Source organism: Eschrichtius robustus, chromosome 11, assembly GCF_028021215.1.
Source record: "Eschrichtius robustus isolate mEscRob2 chromosome 11, mEscRob2.pri, whole genome shotgun sequence".
In the NCBI taxonomy this organism is placed as follows: domain Eukaryota; kingdom Metazoa; phylum Chordata; class Mammalia; order Artiodactyla; family Eschrichtiidae; genus Eschrichtius; species Eschrichtius robustus.
Genome location: NC_090834.1, coordinates 97,727,367 through 97,744,967, shown reverse-complemented (window position 1 = coordinate 97,744,967; position 17,601 = coordinate 97,727,367). Strand labels below are relative to the sequence as shown.

The 17,601-nt window shown below is 41.3% G+C and overlaps 1 protein-coding gene across 3 annotated transcripts in view; it reads right to left on the bottom strand.

The window, feature by feature from the left end:
- EXT2 (exostosin glycosyltransferase 2) overlaps positions 1–17,601 on the bottom strand; it is a 133,872-nt gene that overhangs the window by 65,010 nt on the left and 51,261 nt on the right. For 2 of the 3 annotated variants that reach the window (XM_068555501.1, XM_068555503.1), the window contains one exon: positions 4,313–4,444. The exons of the other annotated variant lie outside the window; for it this stretch is intronic. In XM_068555501.1, coding sequence (XP_068411602.1) covers positions 4,313–4,444 — 132 coding nt within the window. The remainder of the gene's footprint in view (positions 1–4,312; positions 4,445–17,601) is intronic. 3 annotated transcript variants of the gene reach the window in all.

Below are 17,601 nucleotides of genomic sequence, written 5' to 3'. Positions count from 1 at the left end.
TCTATGCTTTTTATACTTGTGTTCTTTCCCAAATTAGAGTCCAGCACTTTGATCGTTTTGTCCTAAATTAAAATACATCTATTTCAAAACTATAAAATTTCATATACTATTTTCTCCTAGTCTATATTCTTATGAAATACAGAGACCAAAATCCCAACCATTTATTCTTATACCTTTTCTTAGACCTTTAGCTCAAAGTACAGAATAAAGTCCTACTGTTTCCACATTTTCTGGCTGCGTCATGACCATCCCATCTGTATGAATTCTCCTACAGAGGAACAGATGTGATATTCTTTGTCTCAAGCTTGTACCATATACTCACAAGAGTGGAAATGTTTCAGCCCAGAGGAGGCTTAATGGCTCCCATAGAACTCTATAAGTAACTCAAGATACTCTGCAGGTAGAAGACCTGGGTTCTTGCTTGTTTACACAACTTGCCCATTATATGACCTTGGACGAGTCATCAGGCTCTGTGAACCTCATTGTGTCTCCTTTAGAGATGAACAAGAATCTATCACTTTCCCCACCTTCCCAACAGGGTGAAGGTCAAATAAAATAATGGCTGTCACAACAGCATGTGAGTGAGCCTTGGATGGCTCAAGTCCTGGGATCCCCATCTTCCTCCCTCCCTCCCTCCTTCCTTCCTTTATGTATCAAGGGCTTCCTGTCTGAATTAAATCATCCTAGGTATTATGAGGAATACCAAGATAACTCAGAAATTCCCTTAAGAAGCTTAAAACTTTATAGGAAATTATACTTCTATGCATGTTAAGTGATAGGAAAGAAACAGATAATATGCTTTAAGAGTTACAAGAAGGAAAGATTACTTCGTGCTTAGTTAGGGGTCCAGGAAAACCTCATGGAGGAAGGGGTATATAAGCAGGCCCCTGATATCCAGATAAAATGTGGATGACCAGAGACAATGGTGAAGGGAGGCATCTCAGTGAAAGGACTAACAGTCACAAGGGCACAGGGAAGGAAAAGCATGGAGCAAACACAGAAAGGACAAAATTGTGCTGCCAGAGATCTAGTGCTCCCTGAAAGGCAACAGAAGGAAATAAAGCTAGAAAGGCAGCCTGGAGCTGGACTGTGGAAGGCCCTGCCGTCAGATTGCGTTTGGATGCCAACACCGCCCTTGCCCATGACGCCCGTGCGCCCACACTCCACATCTGGATAAACGATACCATGTTCCTCACTCTTCCTGAGCTGCCCCCCGCCAGTTACTCAGTGATCCCTAATATCACTCACATTTGTCCTGCATTAATTCTCACCTGGGTTCCTGAAACAGCCTCCTGCCTCTAGTCTCAACCTCCTACAGCGGATCCATCCTCCACACTGTTGTCAGACTGACCCGAAACGCAATCTCACCACATGATTCCTGTGTAAATACTTCAGTGATCTCCCATCACCCACAGATAACATTCCAGAGCCTTCCATAAGATGCCAGGTGTGGGCTTCCCTGGTGGCACAGTGGTTAAGAATCTGCCTGCCAATGCAGGGGACGCGGGCTGGAGCCCTGGTCCAGGAAGATCTCACATGCCACGGAGCAACTAAGCCCGCGCGTCACAACTAATGAGCCTGCACTCTAGAGCTCACGAGCCACAACTACTGAGCCCGCGTGACACAACTACTGAAGCCCGCACAACACAACTACTGAAGCCCGCACGCCTAGAGCCCGTGCTCCGCAACAAGAGAAGCCACCGCAATGAGAAGCCCACGCACCACGACAAAGAGTAGCACCCGCTCACCACAACTAGAGAAAGCCCGCGCGCAGCAACGAAGACTCAACGCAGCCAAAAATAATAAATACAAAATAATAATTAAAAAAAAAAGATGCCAGGTGTTTGGTGTCCTGGGCCCTCTGCAGGCTCCACCTTCTGCTTCTCCCTCACAAGCCCCCTTCACTCTTGCCACACTGACCCCCTCGAAGTTCCTGAAACCGCCATGCTCTCTTGTCCCTCTGACTTCTGAATTTGCTGGTCCTTCTGGATGGAACCTAACTTCCCCCCCTTTCCCTGACTAGAAACACCTGCCCTTCTCCTTTTAACACTCAGATCATCATTTACCATTGTTCTGGAACTACTAGCCAAGGTAATTAGATCAAAGATAATAAAAGGTTCAAATATTGAAAAAAGGAAGCGAAATTAGCATTTGTAAATATGCTTGCATATCTAGAAGACACAAGAGAATCATCTTCTAAAAAGTGAAACAATTACAGAATTCAGTAAAAGAGTATTTCAAAATTTATGTTCAAAAGCCAGTAATATGTCTTCACACAAAAGTTAGAAACTACAAGGCCAGAGAGTACATATTCCTTTATCAGAGTATAAGAAAGATAAAATACCTAAGAAAAAAATTTTCAGGACTTGTGAAGGACCTATATAAAGAAAACTTTAAAATTCTACCAGAAAGACAAATCTTGCTTCCAGATAGCAAGATCTACTGCAATGTAAATCCCCAAGGCATGGATTTTCCTCTGCTTTGTTGACTGACATATTTCAAGTCCCAAGAACACTGCCTGGAACATATCAGGCACTCAGTAAGTACCCACTGAATGAATAAATGCCTAAAACTATCTAAAAATTCAATGTGACCAATCGAAATACAGATAGGATTTATATTTGTATTCTGGGAGAAACTGACAGAGATGTCAACCTCCACTTGAGCAAAAATTCAAGTACTCAGGGTTACTGAAGGCATGGAGAACCAGAATAACCAAAATGTTTCTGGTGGAACTATAAACTGGTACAGTCTTTTGAAAGGGCCATTTGTTAATATCTATCAACATTCAAAATGTGTTTATTCTTTCAGCAATTTCTCAGCTGGAATTAATTCTGTAGATACACTCACACATTTATGTGCAAACACATAGGAAAGGATGTCCCTTGTATTACTGTTAGAAAATAGATTTGCATGTAAGATACACCTGAACAATGGAATAGTATACAGCCATCCTTAAACCTGAAGTATACCTATATAGAATGAAATGGAAGTAAGCCCATGATCTATTAGTAAAGTAAAAAAGGCAAGGTACAGAATACTATGTATAGTATGATCCCATTTGTGTTCTAAAATTATATAGTTAGGTGTATACAGGAATAGAAGCATTCTGGAAGGTTACCTTTGGCAACAGATTCGAGGGAAGAGACAGACAGAAGGAAACTTTACCTCAAGCAAGACAGAAAGGTGTCTGCTGTTGTTTTGCTTTTACCGTTTTACTTCCTCCCAGGCACCCTCGCTTCAGGAAGTGTCCTGCCCACCCCCATCCAGGAGCGCCGCCTGCCCCACCCCGTACGCTAGGGTGCACAGGACTACTCACACAATACCCTTCCTCGCTGGCTTCCCAAGTTAGTGGAGAGTTCCTCTGAGGGCAGGGCCTGCTTTCCTTTTCTGCTTTCTCAGCACATGGCAGACTGCCTGGCACACAGGAACCACTTAATAAAGGCGGGAGGAAGGAAGGCAGGAAGGAGGGAGGGAGGGAAGGAGGGCCCCACATGAAGATTAACCAGGTGGCAGCACACAGGACTATCTAGAGAAGGTAGAGTCAGGAGACAAGGCCGGCCGGCCAGAAAGAGAGCAACGATTCAGTCTGACATGGAGAAGACCCTAGTGCTCTCAGGTGGAGGCCTCGGGGTCTGTGAGCCAGACGGCAGGTGTTCTCCAGCTTCAGGCACTTTCAGTGAGAAAGAAGCCGTGGCCGCTGACACACTCCCTGCAAGGCCACAAGTGCCTCGTGACTCCTGCAAGCAAGGACGAAGCCCTGTGAGCAGCTTCCAACCACACCATCTCGCTGCTGGAAATACCCAGGGGCCTCAGCCAAAGTCCTGAGCAATCCCTAATGCCTCTCGATCACTTTTGCTGATGATGTTCCTCACAAGGGGTCTGAATGTTAACTGACATAATCCACGGAAAGCACTTAGCATAAAGCACAAGAGGAAGTGCTCAAAATATAAGCTGTTATTATTAAGTTGCTTACAGAATCCTTTCAAGAGTTCAAAGCACCACAACTGCAAAAGTCATCAGAAGTCTTCCATTTCCAACAAGACCCAGGCCTCCCCATTTATTTCTGTAATAAATAAACATACTGTCTTCCTAAGCACATTTAAAATAAACTGGAAGCTGCTGCTTCGGTATTTCTTACTTTTGTCATCATTTCAAAATTCAGCTGGTCCTATCGGCCCCAAGTCTTACGGCACACTCCCATCTTAGAAAGCTCGAATTTAAATAACCTTTACAAATTCAGTACATTTTCCATCATCCCCTCCTGATAGCTGGCCCAGGCCTGATGTGGCTCGCCCCGGAATTCATTTACCACGGAGGGAGGGTCATTCCAGTCTTCATAGGAGATGGCGGCGTATGGATAGATCCGGTCATTGATGATCTGCAGGGTGGCCAGGGCAATGGCTTTGATTGACTGGAAGTACGCTTCCCAGAACCACCGTGCCTGTGAAGAAAACCACACTGTGTGAAGTGAGCAAAGAGAGTGAAGAACTAGATGCTCCGTCACAGCCAACTCTGGGTCTGGGTAATTGCCTTACTCCCGAAGAAGAGGGAGACCAAGGCAAAGCCTCCCTGCTGTTCAAGCCAGCTCCATCAGAGTGGGCATCAAGGCAGTCAAAATAGCACGTGAGCACGTGACACGCAGACTGGATTCAATTTAGGTTTAAGAGAAACGACATGATATTTAAGACGAAATATCAGCGTGTTTAACCAGAGCAAGTTTAGAGTCTTTTTTGATATAACATACATAAAGTGCACAGATCTTAAGGGTACAACTCAATGAATTTCTACCTTCAGTACTCTTATAACTACTACCCAGATAAAGATATAGAACATTCCACACCCCAGTCAGAACCTCACCCCTCCAAAAGTAATCATTATTCTGATTTCTATTAGCCCACTACTGAATTTCATATTAATGGCATCGAACAGTATTTACTCTTTTGCTCAACACTGTAATACTAAAATCAGGTTTTGGTGTCAAGTTATGCTGGCCTCATAGAAGGAGTTGAAAAAGTTCTATTCCTTGACAAATTTTACGCAAGGTTGGCATTACTTCTTCCTTGAAAGACTGAGAATTCATCAAAAAAGCCATCTGGGCTAGGTGTTTTTTTGGTGTGTAAAGGTTTTAAATCATGGATTAATTTTCTTTCATAGCCATAAGATTATGCACATTTTCATGTCAGTTTTGCAGGTAGTATTTTTCAAGGAATATGTTCACTTTACCTAAATTGTTAAATTTATTGGACTAAATGTGTGTCAATGCCTATTTAATGCCTATAGAACCTGTAGCAATACACCTCCTTTCATTCCTGATATTGATAATCTGTGTTTTCTCTTTGTACTTGATCAGTCTTACTGGATGTTTATCAATTTTATTATCTTTTCAAAAAACCAGTGTTTGGTTTTGCTGATTTTCTTTACCTTACATTTTTTTTTCTATTTTGTCCCTTTCTGCTCTTATTTTTACTTTCTTCTGTTTTGGGGGACTTTAATTCATCCTGCATTTAGCTTCTTGAGGTTGAAGTTTAGATATTTCAATCTTTCTTCTTTTTTAATACATACATGTAAAGCTATAAATTTACTTCTATGCACTATTTTAAATGCATCCCACACATTTATATATCATTTTCGTTATAATTTAGGTGAAAAATGTTTTTAATTTCCATTGTGATAGTTTCTTTAATCCATGGGTCATTTAGAAGTATGCTGTTTAATTTCCAAACATTTTGGGATTTTCTATTTATCTTTCTGTTACTGATTTCTACTTTGCACTGTAGTCAGAAAACACACGTTATTTCAAAACTTGGCAATTTATTTAAACTTGATTTATGGCCCAGTACATAGCTTATTTTTGTAAATGATCTATGTGCACTTTAAAAAAAGAGAATTTTGCCATTGATGAGTGTAATGTTTCACCACTGTCAAGTACAGTAAGCTGATTTTAAGTACTGTTTCAATATTCTTTATCTTTATTGATTTTTCTCTGCCTGTGTGCATGTGCATGCACATGTGTGTGCGTGTGTTTACTTCCAAAACTTTTACTTTCAAATTTGTGCCCTCAAAGCTTGTCTCAGGATTGTCTCTTATAAAAAGGATATAAATGGCTTTTAATATTTTATCCTATTCAAAAATCTTTGGCTTCCAATTGTACATATAGTCCATTTACGCTTAATGTAATTTCTGATACGGCTGAGTTTAAGTGTATGCTCATTCTATTTGTTTCATCGAGGTTCACAGATATACCTCAGTGTGGCCCTTTGTATTTATTCCACTTAGGATTGGAGAGCTTCTCCAATCTATGATTTGATGTCTCTCCCTGTTTTTAGAAAACTCTCAGTCAATGTTTTTTTAAAATATTGGTTCTGTCACACTCCTCTTCTTCTAGGACTCCAAATACACATGTACGTAAAGTGTTTTCACCATGTCCCATATGTCTCTTATTCTCTTTTCTGTATTTTTCCTCTCTGTGCTTCAATCTGGGTATTTTCTACTAGTTTTTCTTCTGGTCCAATAATCCTTTATCCTTTTTTTGTGTGTGTCTAAACTGCTATTAAACCAATGTACGGAATTCTTACTTTCCCTTCTTATATTTTTCAGTTGCAGAATTTCCATTTGACTTTTTAAAAGAAGATTTCAAAACTTTGTTGAAATCCTCCTTCTTTTCTTCTATATTATTGAACATTGCTCGTTCCTGACTGATAACCCCAGTATCTGAATAACCTGTAACTCTCTTTCTATCATCTGTTTTTACTCTTCATTTTGGTCATTTGGTTTCAATTTCTAGCATGCATCTTAATTTTTTATTGGATGCCAACATTCTGTATTAAAAAACTGTAGAGGTTCTGGATGATCCAGATTATCTTCCTCCTAAGAATGTAACATATTCTTCTGGCAGGCACAGAGAATGCAGTCAGACCACTATAATCCCGTCAGGGGTTGGTTTTAAGTTTTGTCAGGGCCACCTTTTTTCAGCTTGCCCTTACTCTGAAGGTGTGGCCTTCTGGGTCTTCAATTAAAGCCTGGGGTATTTACCAGGATCCCTCCATCTTGCCCAGCCTTGAACATTGATCTTTATCTCATCAGTACTATACACGGTTGCTGAAATAGCTACAGAGCTTGTTAGGCTCCTAGTTGTTTCTTTCTGCAGGGATTCTCAGAGTCTTGTTCTGATCATGTGCACCTCAGAAGTTGGCAAACACCTTAAGGGAAGATTGCATGCCCATTTTTTGCTATATCCCCGTGGTTCCCTTTCTCCTGGGATTTTGTCCTTCAAATCCCAGATACTCTGGAAGCCCCTAACTCCAACCTGTCAGCCCTGTGGGACTGCTGTTTTCTGCAAAGCCTCCATACCCTGGGCTGTGAATTAGGAAGCACCCTCGGGGAAGGAGCCAGAGTGAACAAGTAGCTCCCCTCAGTGTGCTCCTGTCTCTCAGGAATTGTCCCTCAAGTCCTGACTGCATGGGCTGCTCTCTGAACTGTTGTTTCATCTACTTTAATAAGCTCTTATACTTCTTTTTCTTTTATTGACCGGAGGGTTACTCCCAAACCAGCTACTGTGTCAGAGTCTTCTGAAAGAAGACAGTTTCTTATCCAAGCAGAGTTTAAACTCGGTTCCTAATGAAAGCATGATGATGGTGTAGACGACCTCTCCAGCTTCATTCGGCCTATGAGTCCACTCAAAATCAGAGACTGTTAGGACTTACGCAAGGGGGCGAACATTTCCAAGTTTAGCATGAGAAACTGGAAGCGTAACCAAAATAGGTGGAGGAAAGAGACACTTTCTAGTCCAGACTTACTGACTTTGGTTCTGTTTCCTGGGCAAGTCCTCTATTCATTAGTTAAAGCCAAGGATAACTTCTGAGTTATAGGACGACGGTTGTTTCCACTAACATTAAGAAGAAGGCGAAGCATCCCAATGAGAATTTCTCCTACTCAGAGAAAATCAGAAACAGATTTAGCTTCCAAGGGCATCTGACTTAAGCTGTCCTGTGGTCTGCCATCTGGGTACAGCCTGGGGGCCTGCTGGCTGCCTGCTGCTGCTTCTTAGATACACTCCACTCACTCCAATCTCCTTCCTGCTCAGTCATCTTGCTGCTTTCCCTCCCATCATCCAGCCAAAATATCTACAGTTCATGAGACCTAAAAGAATCCATCTTCTCTGTGAGACCTTTAGTGAGGTTGAGCGCCCCCAACATCAACAATCTTCTCTTACTGTGAAACACCACAGCATTTACAGCCTTTACCTTATATGTCAGGTCTCTTATATTCTGTTCTATCACTGATTTGCTGCTATTTCAGATGATCACATTTCTCTCTCCAGCTAGACTGTGAATTCCTTTGGTGTGGAAACTGGCATTCTTTTATTAGTATCCCTGCAAATGTTAGAATGTTTTCCCTGTTGCAAAGCACTTTTGTACCCGTGGTCTCATTTGCTCTTCATTACCAGTTTGTCACTTATTTGGGGCAGATGCAAATCTCACTTTATATGTGAGGAAACTGAGACACAAAGCTGTTAAGTGGCAGTGTCACCCCTCATGAATCCTAACTCTAAAGTCAGACCTTTTCCTACCCCATTCTAGAGTATTAAGAGTACCAGCACACAGTAAGTTTTAGGAAATGGTCCTCTACCAAGGAACTGAAAGGAGTAAAAATTCACTGAGAAGCGTGAGCCCACACATAAACACACACAGCTTAAATATTTACCTCCTTTTCTACCCAAATGGGTCCATCATCGTAGGTTCTTTTATTTTAAATCACACCACACTCAAACTTAAGCATCCCAAAGCTTTACGTTCACACTGAATCACAGCAGAGACAGCAGCATTTGGGATTTATAGGAAACAATGATTGGTAACAAATCCACCTAGAATACCAGCCAACTGCACAAGTGTAGGACAGAGCTTCTGATTTAAGATGTCTCAAATCATCTAGCCCTGTCCACCAAATTACAATTTCTCTCAGAAAGGAAGCAAGCTTTGCCAATAATCATAGTTCAAGTGTCTCAGCCTGAGGATAAGTGAACTTTGCAGGCTTAATTATTTCTGCAGGACCTCTTTAACACCTTGAAGTGTTTAGAAGGTGTAATTTACAGCCCCTCCAGGACTCAGCATCAGCCACTTTTCGGCAGAGAGGAAGGAGTTTTCAGCTATGCTGGCAACACATGAAAGCACCAGTGTTCCCATCCAGTGAGCAAATGCAAATGCTTATTATGTTTTGAGGGTTTTTTTCCCCCTACAACAGGGGCCACACTTATCTCTATCTGAAAAGTTTAAATGAGGGATTCTTCCACAGCTCTGCAAATTCCCTAGGCACTCTACACTGTGGATCTACACAACTGAAATGTAAGTCACATATGAAATGGTCATAACAATAACCTTTGACAAAGCATTTAGCTTTTCTTCATTGAACAGATACCACGGTAATTTTGTAAAACGTGCATATTTCAAAGCATAAGAACTACAAAGTTCCTATGATGCTTTCAAATATTAGAATCATAAAGCAAAGGGCAAGGATTGGGCCAACTTAAAACGAACTTAGGCAAACAAATACTTCAAATTGAAACTGCTACTTTGGTTTAATTTCTTTGATTTTCAGTAACATAAAGCCAACAGGATTAGCAATGACAAGTGTTTAAAGGAAGCCCGCACAGTACGGCAGAAAGAGCCACGGCGATGAGTACCTTGCACAATTTTAAGTGACTTAACCCCTCTGCTTTTTGCATCTGTGAGATGGAGACCACAGCGCCTTTCTCGTGGAGCTGAAGATCCAGTGAGATGAGGGTTGTAATGCCCCTTGCCCAGTGCCAGTGCAGAACAGACAATCAGAACATGTTAGCTCTCTGCTCAACACTTGCATCCCTCCTACCCCCTCAGGGTCTTTGTCACTTATGTTAGAATACACTCAGCACTGTTTTGGGGTGGAAAGGGAGGAAGGGGAAGAGGAGAGACAGAATGGGATCTCAACATTACACTCCATTCATCTCAATTCTTGAAGCCAGTAAAGAAATCCAACTGGTCACAGAACAGAGTTAGATATAATAAAAATAAATCAAGTACGAGTGTGACAGACCTTTATACTGAAAAGTACAGCAACTAATGACATGCCCCTTCTACCTGAATCTCTAAGCTTCCAAGGAAGAGGCCAGCACTCCTCTGGAAACTGTGAGGGTGGGAACACATCTGGTTTTGCTCACGACTGGTCTTGCAGCCCCTAGCACAGTGCCTGTCAAGGAGTGGGCAGTCAAACGTTTGTTGAAAGAACAAATCCATCTCCCTCACAGGCATCACATGCATCTCACGGGACTTTCTAAATCTTCCAAGTACCAGCCCATGACCTTAAAGGGGGAAGACCATCATTTAATAATAATGACCGCATCTTGTATACAGAATTTTAAAAGGTAGAAGATGGGGGAAACGGATTTGAGGGGGAAAAAGGAAAATTTGTTTCTGGGTGAAACAGCAAGGCAGCAATGGGATTATAAGTTTCCCTTATATTACGCACGTAAAGACCACGAGAGAGAGAAACGGTTGTTAAAACTATGCCACGCCAGTCTGTTCCTAGTGGACAGGCTATCCAACCATTTAAAGACTATACAGAAGGACAAGAACCCCAGGATCCCTAGTGGTCCAAGAGCATCTGCCTCCCAAAGCAGTGACGGCTTTCCAGTGCCCTTCATTCAGTCAGCAGCCAACTGTGCAATGCCCTTTCCATCAGAACCCCCTGAAAGTGACCTACGTCAACAGGCTTCATTTTAGTACATCAAAGGACTTTCCTAATGAAAACCACAAAACAAAATGATAAACCAGCCAGCTAAGCCTCTGTCCCAAATCCCAAGAGGTAGCACTGTCCAAACACCCGACAACGACATGTAGCTGTGGATCAGCAGGTGCCCCAATTCTGCTCTATTTCCCCACCCCCCCACCCACTGGTTGGTCACAACATAAAGGATCTGCTTCTGCTTAGGATGCAGAAAGCCACAAGGGAACATGGAATCCACCATAACGATGAGAAAATGGCACCAGATACCCCACTATCACCATAACTTGTCTTGGGCCAATCGGAGAGCTATGGTCATAAGGCAATCAGGGAAACCAAATTCCAAAGAGTGACATCAGGAGCAATGGGACACTCTAACTATTTCAGCTTTGGAAAAGCACAGAAGGTAGGGGTGGCTACCGTAAAAGCAGCCTCGAAAAACAGCTAAAATTTTAACAAATTCCTCAAACTGAGTGTGGGTTTGGAAGTTTGGAAGTTCTAGACATAAGCAGGACACCCTCCCACCAGCAACTCAGAGGGACACTGCCCTGGTAGCAGGGGCAGAAGCAAAAGCCATCTGCCCCGGAAGGACAACCAGGTAAACTCGCTCAGATCAGGCTCCTACACGGATATAGCGCAGAGGTCAGCTACCACCAAGGGAGGGGCAGGAAACTCCCTCCAACCTCAGACGCCCACAGACAGAGGGCAGACTCTAGCTGCCCAGGGGGAGGAGCAGGAATGCTGAGAAAGCCCCACCTCCAAGGCCCCAGCAAGCAAGCCTGCCAGACTGCGGCTGGACCAGGGGAACAGAACCCTACTGCTCCACCACGAGCCCGGCACCACACACAAGCAAGGGAAGTCTACCCACCGACGGGAGCAAGGCCTCCTGTGTGGCACAGGTGGGCAGGGCCTGCTGAAAGTGGAGGGTGAGGCTGGAACTCTGAGAAAAACCTTAGTACCTTGTGCCCCACACAAGAACAAGGTGACCACCAGCAGCATCTGAAGTGTGTGGTGCTGGAGGTAAGTCTAGCAATGGACAAACCCAAACCCACCTTGATTACACGCTAGATTGAGTCAACCTCCCATGCTAACGGCTCACAGAAGAAGAGGTCTGCCCATTTCTGGACACGACATTTACTTTAGGTCTCCTGTTTTTCTAACACACAATGTCCATCATTCAATCAACATTTATCGGAAACAAAATGCGAAAGAAAACAATCCACTGTCAAAACATAAAGCCACCAGCAGAACCAGACCCAAAGATGACCAAGATGTTGGAACTACTACATGGGGACTTTAAACCAACTATAATTAATATGTTGAATGAACTAGTAAAAAAGGCAGACCACTTGCATGAACAGATGGCAGATGGGAGTATTCAGTAGAGAGATGAAAACTATAAAAAAAGAGCCAAATGAAAATGCTAGAAGTAAAAAACATAGTATCATAGAATTTCTTCAATTGGTTTATCAGCACAGTAGGTATAGCAAAGGAAAGAAATACTGTAGTGAACTTGAAAATAAAAAAGAAATTATCCAAACCAAAATGCAAAGAGAAAAACAGTATAAGAAAACAGAACAGAGCACCCAAGAACTGTAGAACCATATCTAATGTTCTTACAGTAGCTGTAATTGGAGTTCCAGAAGAGGGGTAGGAAACAAGGCAACAGATACATCTAAAGAAATAATGGCTAAGAATTTTCTAAAATTAATGAAAAACAATAAAACAGACTGACTAAGTGCAGAGAACCAAGACAGAGTAAATAAAGCATTCGCCTTCTCCCTCAGGAAGTTTAAGAAACAGCTGCATCGTTAAAGATGCAAAAACACTTCTGCCTCTGAGCAACCTGGGAGATTCAAGAGATCTGAGTACAGGAGATTTTCTCTCAGCTTACTACACTGACAGAACCATATATCTCAGGTGAGGGCTGGAAAATATTTCCACGCCTCATGGATTAATTTTTCAAAGCTGTGTCTGAAGATGAATCTGAAAACTTCCAAAGGGATTCTAAGTCTTTCCAAGCACCAATGCACCACAGGCTGATGAGTTCCTTTTCATTTGTTTGCTGTGACAAATGGAACCAATGAGCATTCCTACTATTGCTCCAAAGCCTCCTATGCAGCAAACCCTGCAGGGTTACACTGGCTCTCTTCCTCGCTACCTTCCCGTACAGATGAGAGGGCAAGAGCAGGGAGCGCAGTGCCCTTCTTGCCTAACCTCACACCAGCCTGGAGGCAGCAGAGACAGGCTCGAACAACCTCCACCTGGCAGCCAAAGCCACGCTTTGGTGAGGTCAAATGATAATCCGAGCATCCTGATTCCTAGTTGAGAACTACTGCAAGACTGGCTTTTTGTTTATTCTTTTGCTTACCCCATTTTTATAAACATAAGAGTTACAAGACAACGTACTTAAAATTAGGGGAAAAAAATATCAACAAAACCCCTCAGGGGCACTTCTCATGGACTGAAGGTTTTATAAAAATGTACTAGGCCTGTGTTGTCCGTTCTTCTAGAGGCGAAGAGGAAGTTCACTAACATTTGATACCTTTACTCAATGATTCAACAAACTAATAAAAAGGATTTACCGCCTTTAAAATAGAGAGAGATTTCTGAAGCAGAAAAGGTTAATATATCAGGAATTTATCAGCACTCCATTTTTTTCTTTACTTAAAGTACTTATTTTGTTAAATACATTTAAAATACCTTACTCCATAAAATGAGAGTGCTTTTTTTCATTCCCGTACTCATGAAGCTACTTTACTCGCCCTCTCCGCGTGCATCTTCCACCTAAAAGTCCCTGATGCCCCTGCAGACACTTTTCCATCATCTAGCGCAGTGTTCCCAGGCCCATCATCTCAATTACTTGATCACAGCACCTGAGGAAGCCACATATACAACTCACTGAACTTTCCTCAAAGCCAGAGACATCTGTTCACATAACAGTAGCAGAGTTCATTCCACAATTTTTTGGTAGGTGTAAAATTTTTTTATTTCTTTACCATGCAAACTTGTAGTTGCTTTCTTTTTAACTTTTCATTTTGAAATAATTTTAGAGAACAGTTGCAATGGTAGTACAGAGAGTTCCCGAACACCCTCACCCAGCTTCTCCCAATGTTAACATCTTGTATCACCACGGTACAACGATCAAAACTAAGACGTTAACATTTAGTTAATTCTATTAACTCAGCTACAGACTTCTGTTTTCTTTTTGGATTTTCCCAGTTTTCTTCTAAGGTCACTTTTCTGTTCCAGGATCTAATCCAGGACACTGCATTGCATTTGGTTGTCATGCTTCCTTAGTTTCCTCCCGTCTGTGACAGCTTCTCCATCTTTCCTTGTAGTTCATGACCTTGACACTTTTGCCTAGTGTGGTCAGGAATTTTGCAGAATGTCCCTCAGTCTGGGTTGCTTTATTAGACTGGGGTTATGGATTTTGGAGAATACTACGGAGCTGATTTGCTTTTCTCTTTACTTCATATTGGGGGACCCATGGTATCACCATGACTTATTACAGGGGAAGTTCACCTTGATCCCCTGGTTAAGGTGGTGTTTGCCAGGTTTCTCCACTGTAAAGTTACCATCCCCATTTCATAATCTATGCGTTAGAAGCAAGTCACTATATTCGTACTGTATTCAAAGGGAGGATAATTAAGCTCCACCTCCTGGAGGAGGGAGTATCAAAGAATTTAGCACACCATTTTTAGCATTGTTTAAAAGGATTAAAAACTATGAAATTCTATTCACCGAGTATTATATATATGTTAGCTGCTCTATGTATACACAGTACAGGATTTTATTAAAATCCTTAAGCCTATGGGGATTTGTGGCTTATGGAAATATAAAAACTTTTCTTTCCTCAATAATTTCACTAAATAAAAAATCTGACATTTGCCTTAAATGTTAAGTTGAAGACTGATAACATATCTCGTCTACTGAAAAGAGAAAAGCATACAGCCAGTTTTTATTAAAAATCTTAAGAGACTGGGCCTCTCTCGTGGCGCAGTGGTTAAGAATCCGCCTGCCAATGCAGGGGACAGGGGTTCGAGCCCTGGTCCAGGAAGATCCCACATGCCGCAGAGCAACTAAGCCCATGCACCAAAACTACTGAGCCTGCGCTCTAGAGCCCGCGTGTCACAACTACTGAAGCCCGCACGCCTAGAGCCCATTCTCCACAACGAGAAGCCACCACACTGAGAAGCCCGCGCACCGCAACGAAGAGTAGCCCCCGCTCACGACAACTAGAGAAAGCCCACCGCAGCAACGAAGACCAAACGCAGCCAAAAAAAACTAAAATAAATTAAAAACAACAACAACAACAAAAATCTTAAGAGATGAAATCTACTAAGACCTCAAATATTTCTAAATTTCAATTGCTTCTAGTCTCATATTTTAACTTTACTCTGATATATACACAGAATTACCATCCAAAAATAAAGCACCCAATTTGATAATTTGGAAAAGAATGAAAGAACCATAAGGAAACTAGTAGAAGCAATAAGAAAACAGAAAAAGAAGGAATTTGAAAAGAAATCCAAGAGCTTTCCATTGATTGGCTATTAAGAAAATCCTAGAGAGTCAACTAAAAACCTATCAGAGCAAATAAGGAAGTTCAGTAAAGTGGCCAGCTACAAAATAGTGTTTAAAATAAATAAAACAAAAAACCAAAACTCTTATATCCCAGCAATACCCAGTGAGATTGTGTACACACACACACACAAACACACACACACACACACACACAAATTAATGGCAAAGTTCATCCCACTACCCCAACTTCTCACAGTCCAGATTACTATTAGTCCTCCTGACAGATGTTAGTTGCCTCCCCAGCATCCATTACCTTCCTTATCTTTACTAACAAAACCAGCTTAAAATACTAAATTTTCCACCCTCTTGTGCAGCAATGGATGACCGTGTGACACAGTACTGGTACAGCCCCTGGGTATGTGAGTTTTCCTAACTAAAAAGATGAAGTCATTTAAGGGTAAGCCTTTTGGTTTTTTCCTTTGGCCTTCTCCCTCTGCTTGCCTGGAATGCAGACATGATTGGCTGGAATTGAAGCAGACGTATTGTAACTGAAAAGACAAAGCCAGCATGCTGATGGTGATGGAGCAGAAACAGAGAAAGAAGCCTGCTTCTCTGATGGCATCACTGAATCACTACACTTGCCCTGGATGGATTACCTACTTCCAAATTTCTTTTAATGTGAGACATACAAACCCTGACTTCTTTAGCTATAGTTAGTGGAGTTTTCTTCTATATTTAGTTACATATCCTCCTGATACTGTCTTCTTATGTGAAGACCATAATATATAGCCTTCATTTCCCTAAACACAAAAGCAATCATTATTTGCAGATGATAGGATTTTATATCTGGAAGACTCAAGAGAATCAGCTAGAAATATGCGAACTAATTACAGAATCCAGGAAGGTGGATAATTGCAAAACACACATAATAAAATTAGTTTAATTCCATCTCTAGTTATGTTACAGAAGGTCGCAAAAGACCACCAGACCACCACGTGTCCCATGACAAGAAAACGAGACAAAGTGTTTCAGCCAAAATTCAAATTTTCCTCAGAGCCAAAGAGTTTGTATTCTAACCTTGCTATAACACCTCTTATTAGTTTAGTAGTTTGTAGATTCCTTTGGCTTTTCTGAATACACAATCATGTCATCTCCAAATGATGACAGTTTTCCTTTTTCTTTGCCAATTTTTATGCCTTTTATTTATTTTTCTTTTGCACTGTCTAGGACCTTCAGTACAATACTGAGCACAAGTGGAGAGAGTAGACATCCTTGACATGATCCCAATTTTAGGAGAAGGCGTTCAGTACTTAACCAGTAAGTATAATGTTAGCTATAAGTTTTTCATAAATATCCTTTATTCATGTTACAGGAGTTCCTTTCTATTCCTCATTTAGCTGAGAGTTCTTCTCAAGAATGATTGCTGAATTGTATCAAATGATTTTTTCCTACATTTTTAAGATGATCAGGTAGGTTTTTCTCCTTCATTTTGTTAATGTGAGAAGGTACATTAATTAAATTTTTAATGTTAAACCAATCTTATATTCCTGACCTCATTGAGTTATGATAGATATCTCTTTTTATATACTGCTATGTTCGACTTCTATTTTTTTGTTTAGGATTTATGCAGTCACATTAATGTGGGATAGCTGCCTGACACAAATGATTGTAAGATGCACCATTATTTTATATAACACTAAGAAAGAAAAAGCTTCCAGTCAAGATATGATACAATGCTAAAACAATATCAATTTTAACACAATCTGACATCAGAGATTTTGAAGTGTGAAAAAATAAGGGTCTGAGAATCAGTTAAACATGGTATATACTTTTTCACTTGACCCTCACAACAATCCTATATGAAAAGAGATAATCCTACAGACAAGAAAACAGGCTCAGAAAGATTAACAGTAACTTGCTCATGGTCCCAAAGCTGATAAGTGAAGATCCAGAACACAAAGCCATTTTGTCTAGCTCTGAAGTCCATGTTCTTTTCATCATGGTACTGATGAAAACACAAACTGCCTTAAAGGATAAATCCAGAGCTGCAGCTAGGCTTTGAATCAGGCTGGGTTTAACCTATTAAGGCTTTTCTCCACCACAGATTTCTCTGAACAACATTAAACAGAACTTGATTCACAAGCACCTCACTAAGGCAGTATCATTAATAATACCACATGTTCAAATATTTAACAATGATTAAATGATTCCAAAGTGTATGAATGTGATGTTTCCCAGGGAAACCAGGAATTGTGCTGCATCATTAGCAAAGTGAGTATCAACTGGAGGATGGCCGGCAACTTAGAATCTTATTGG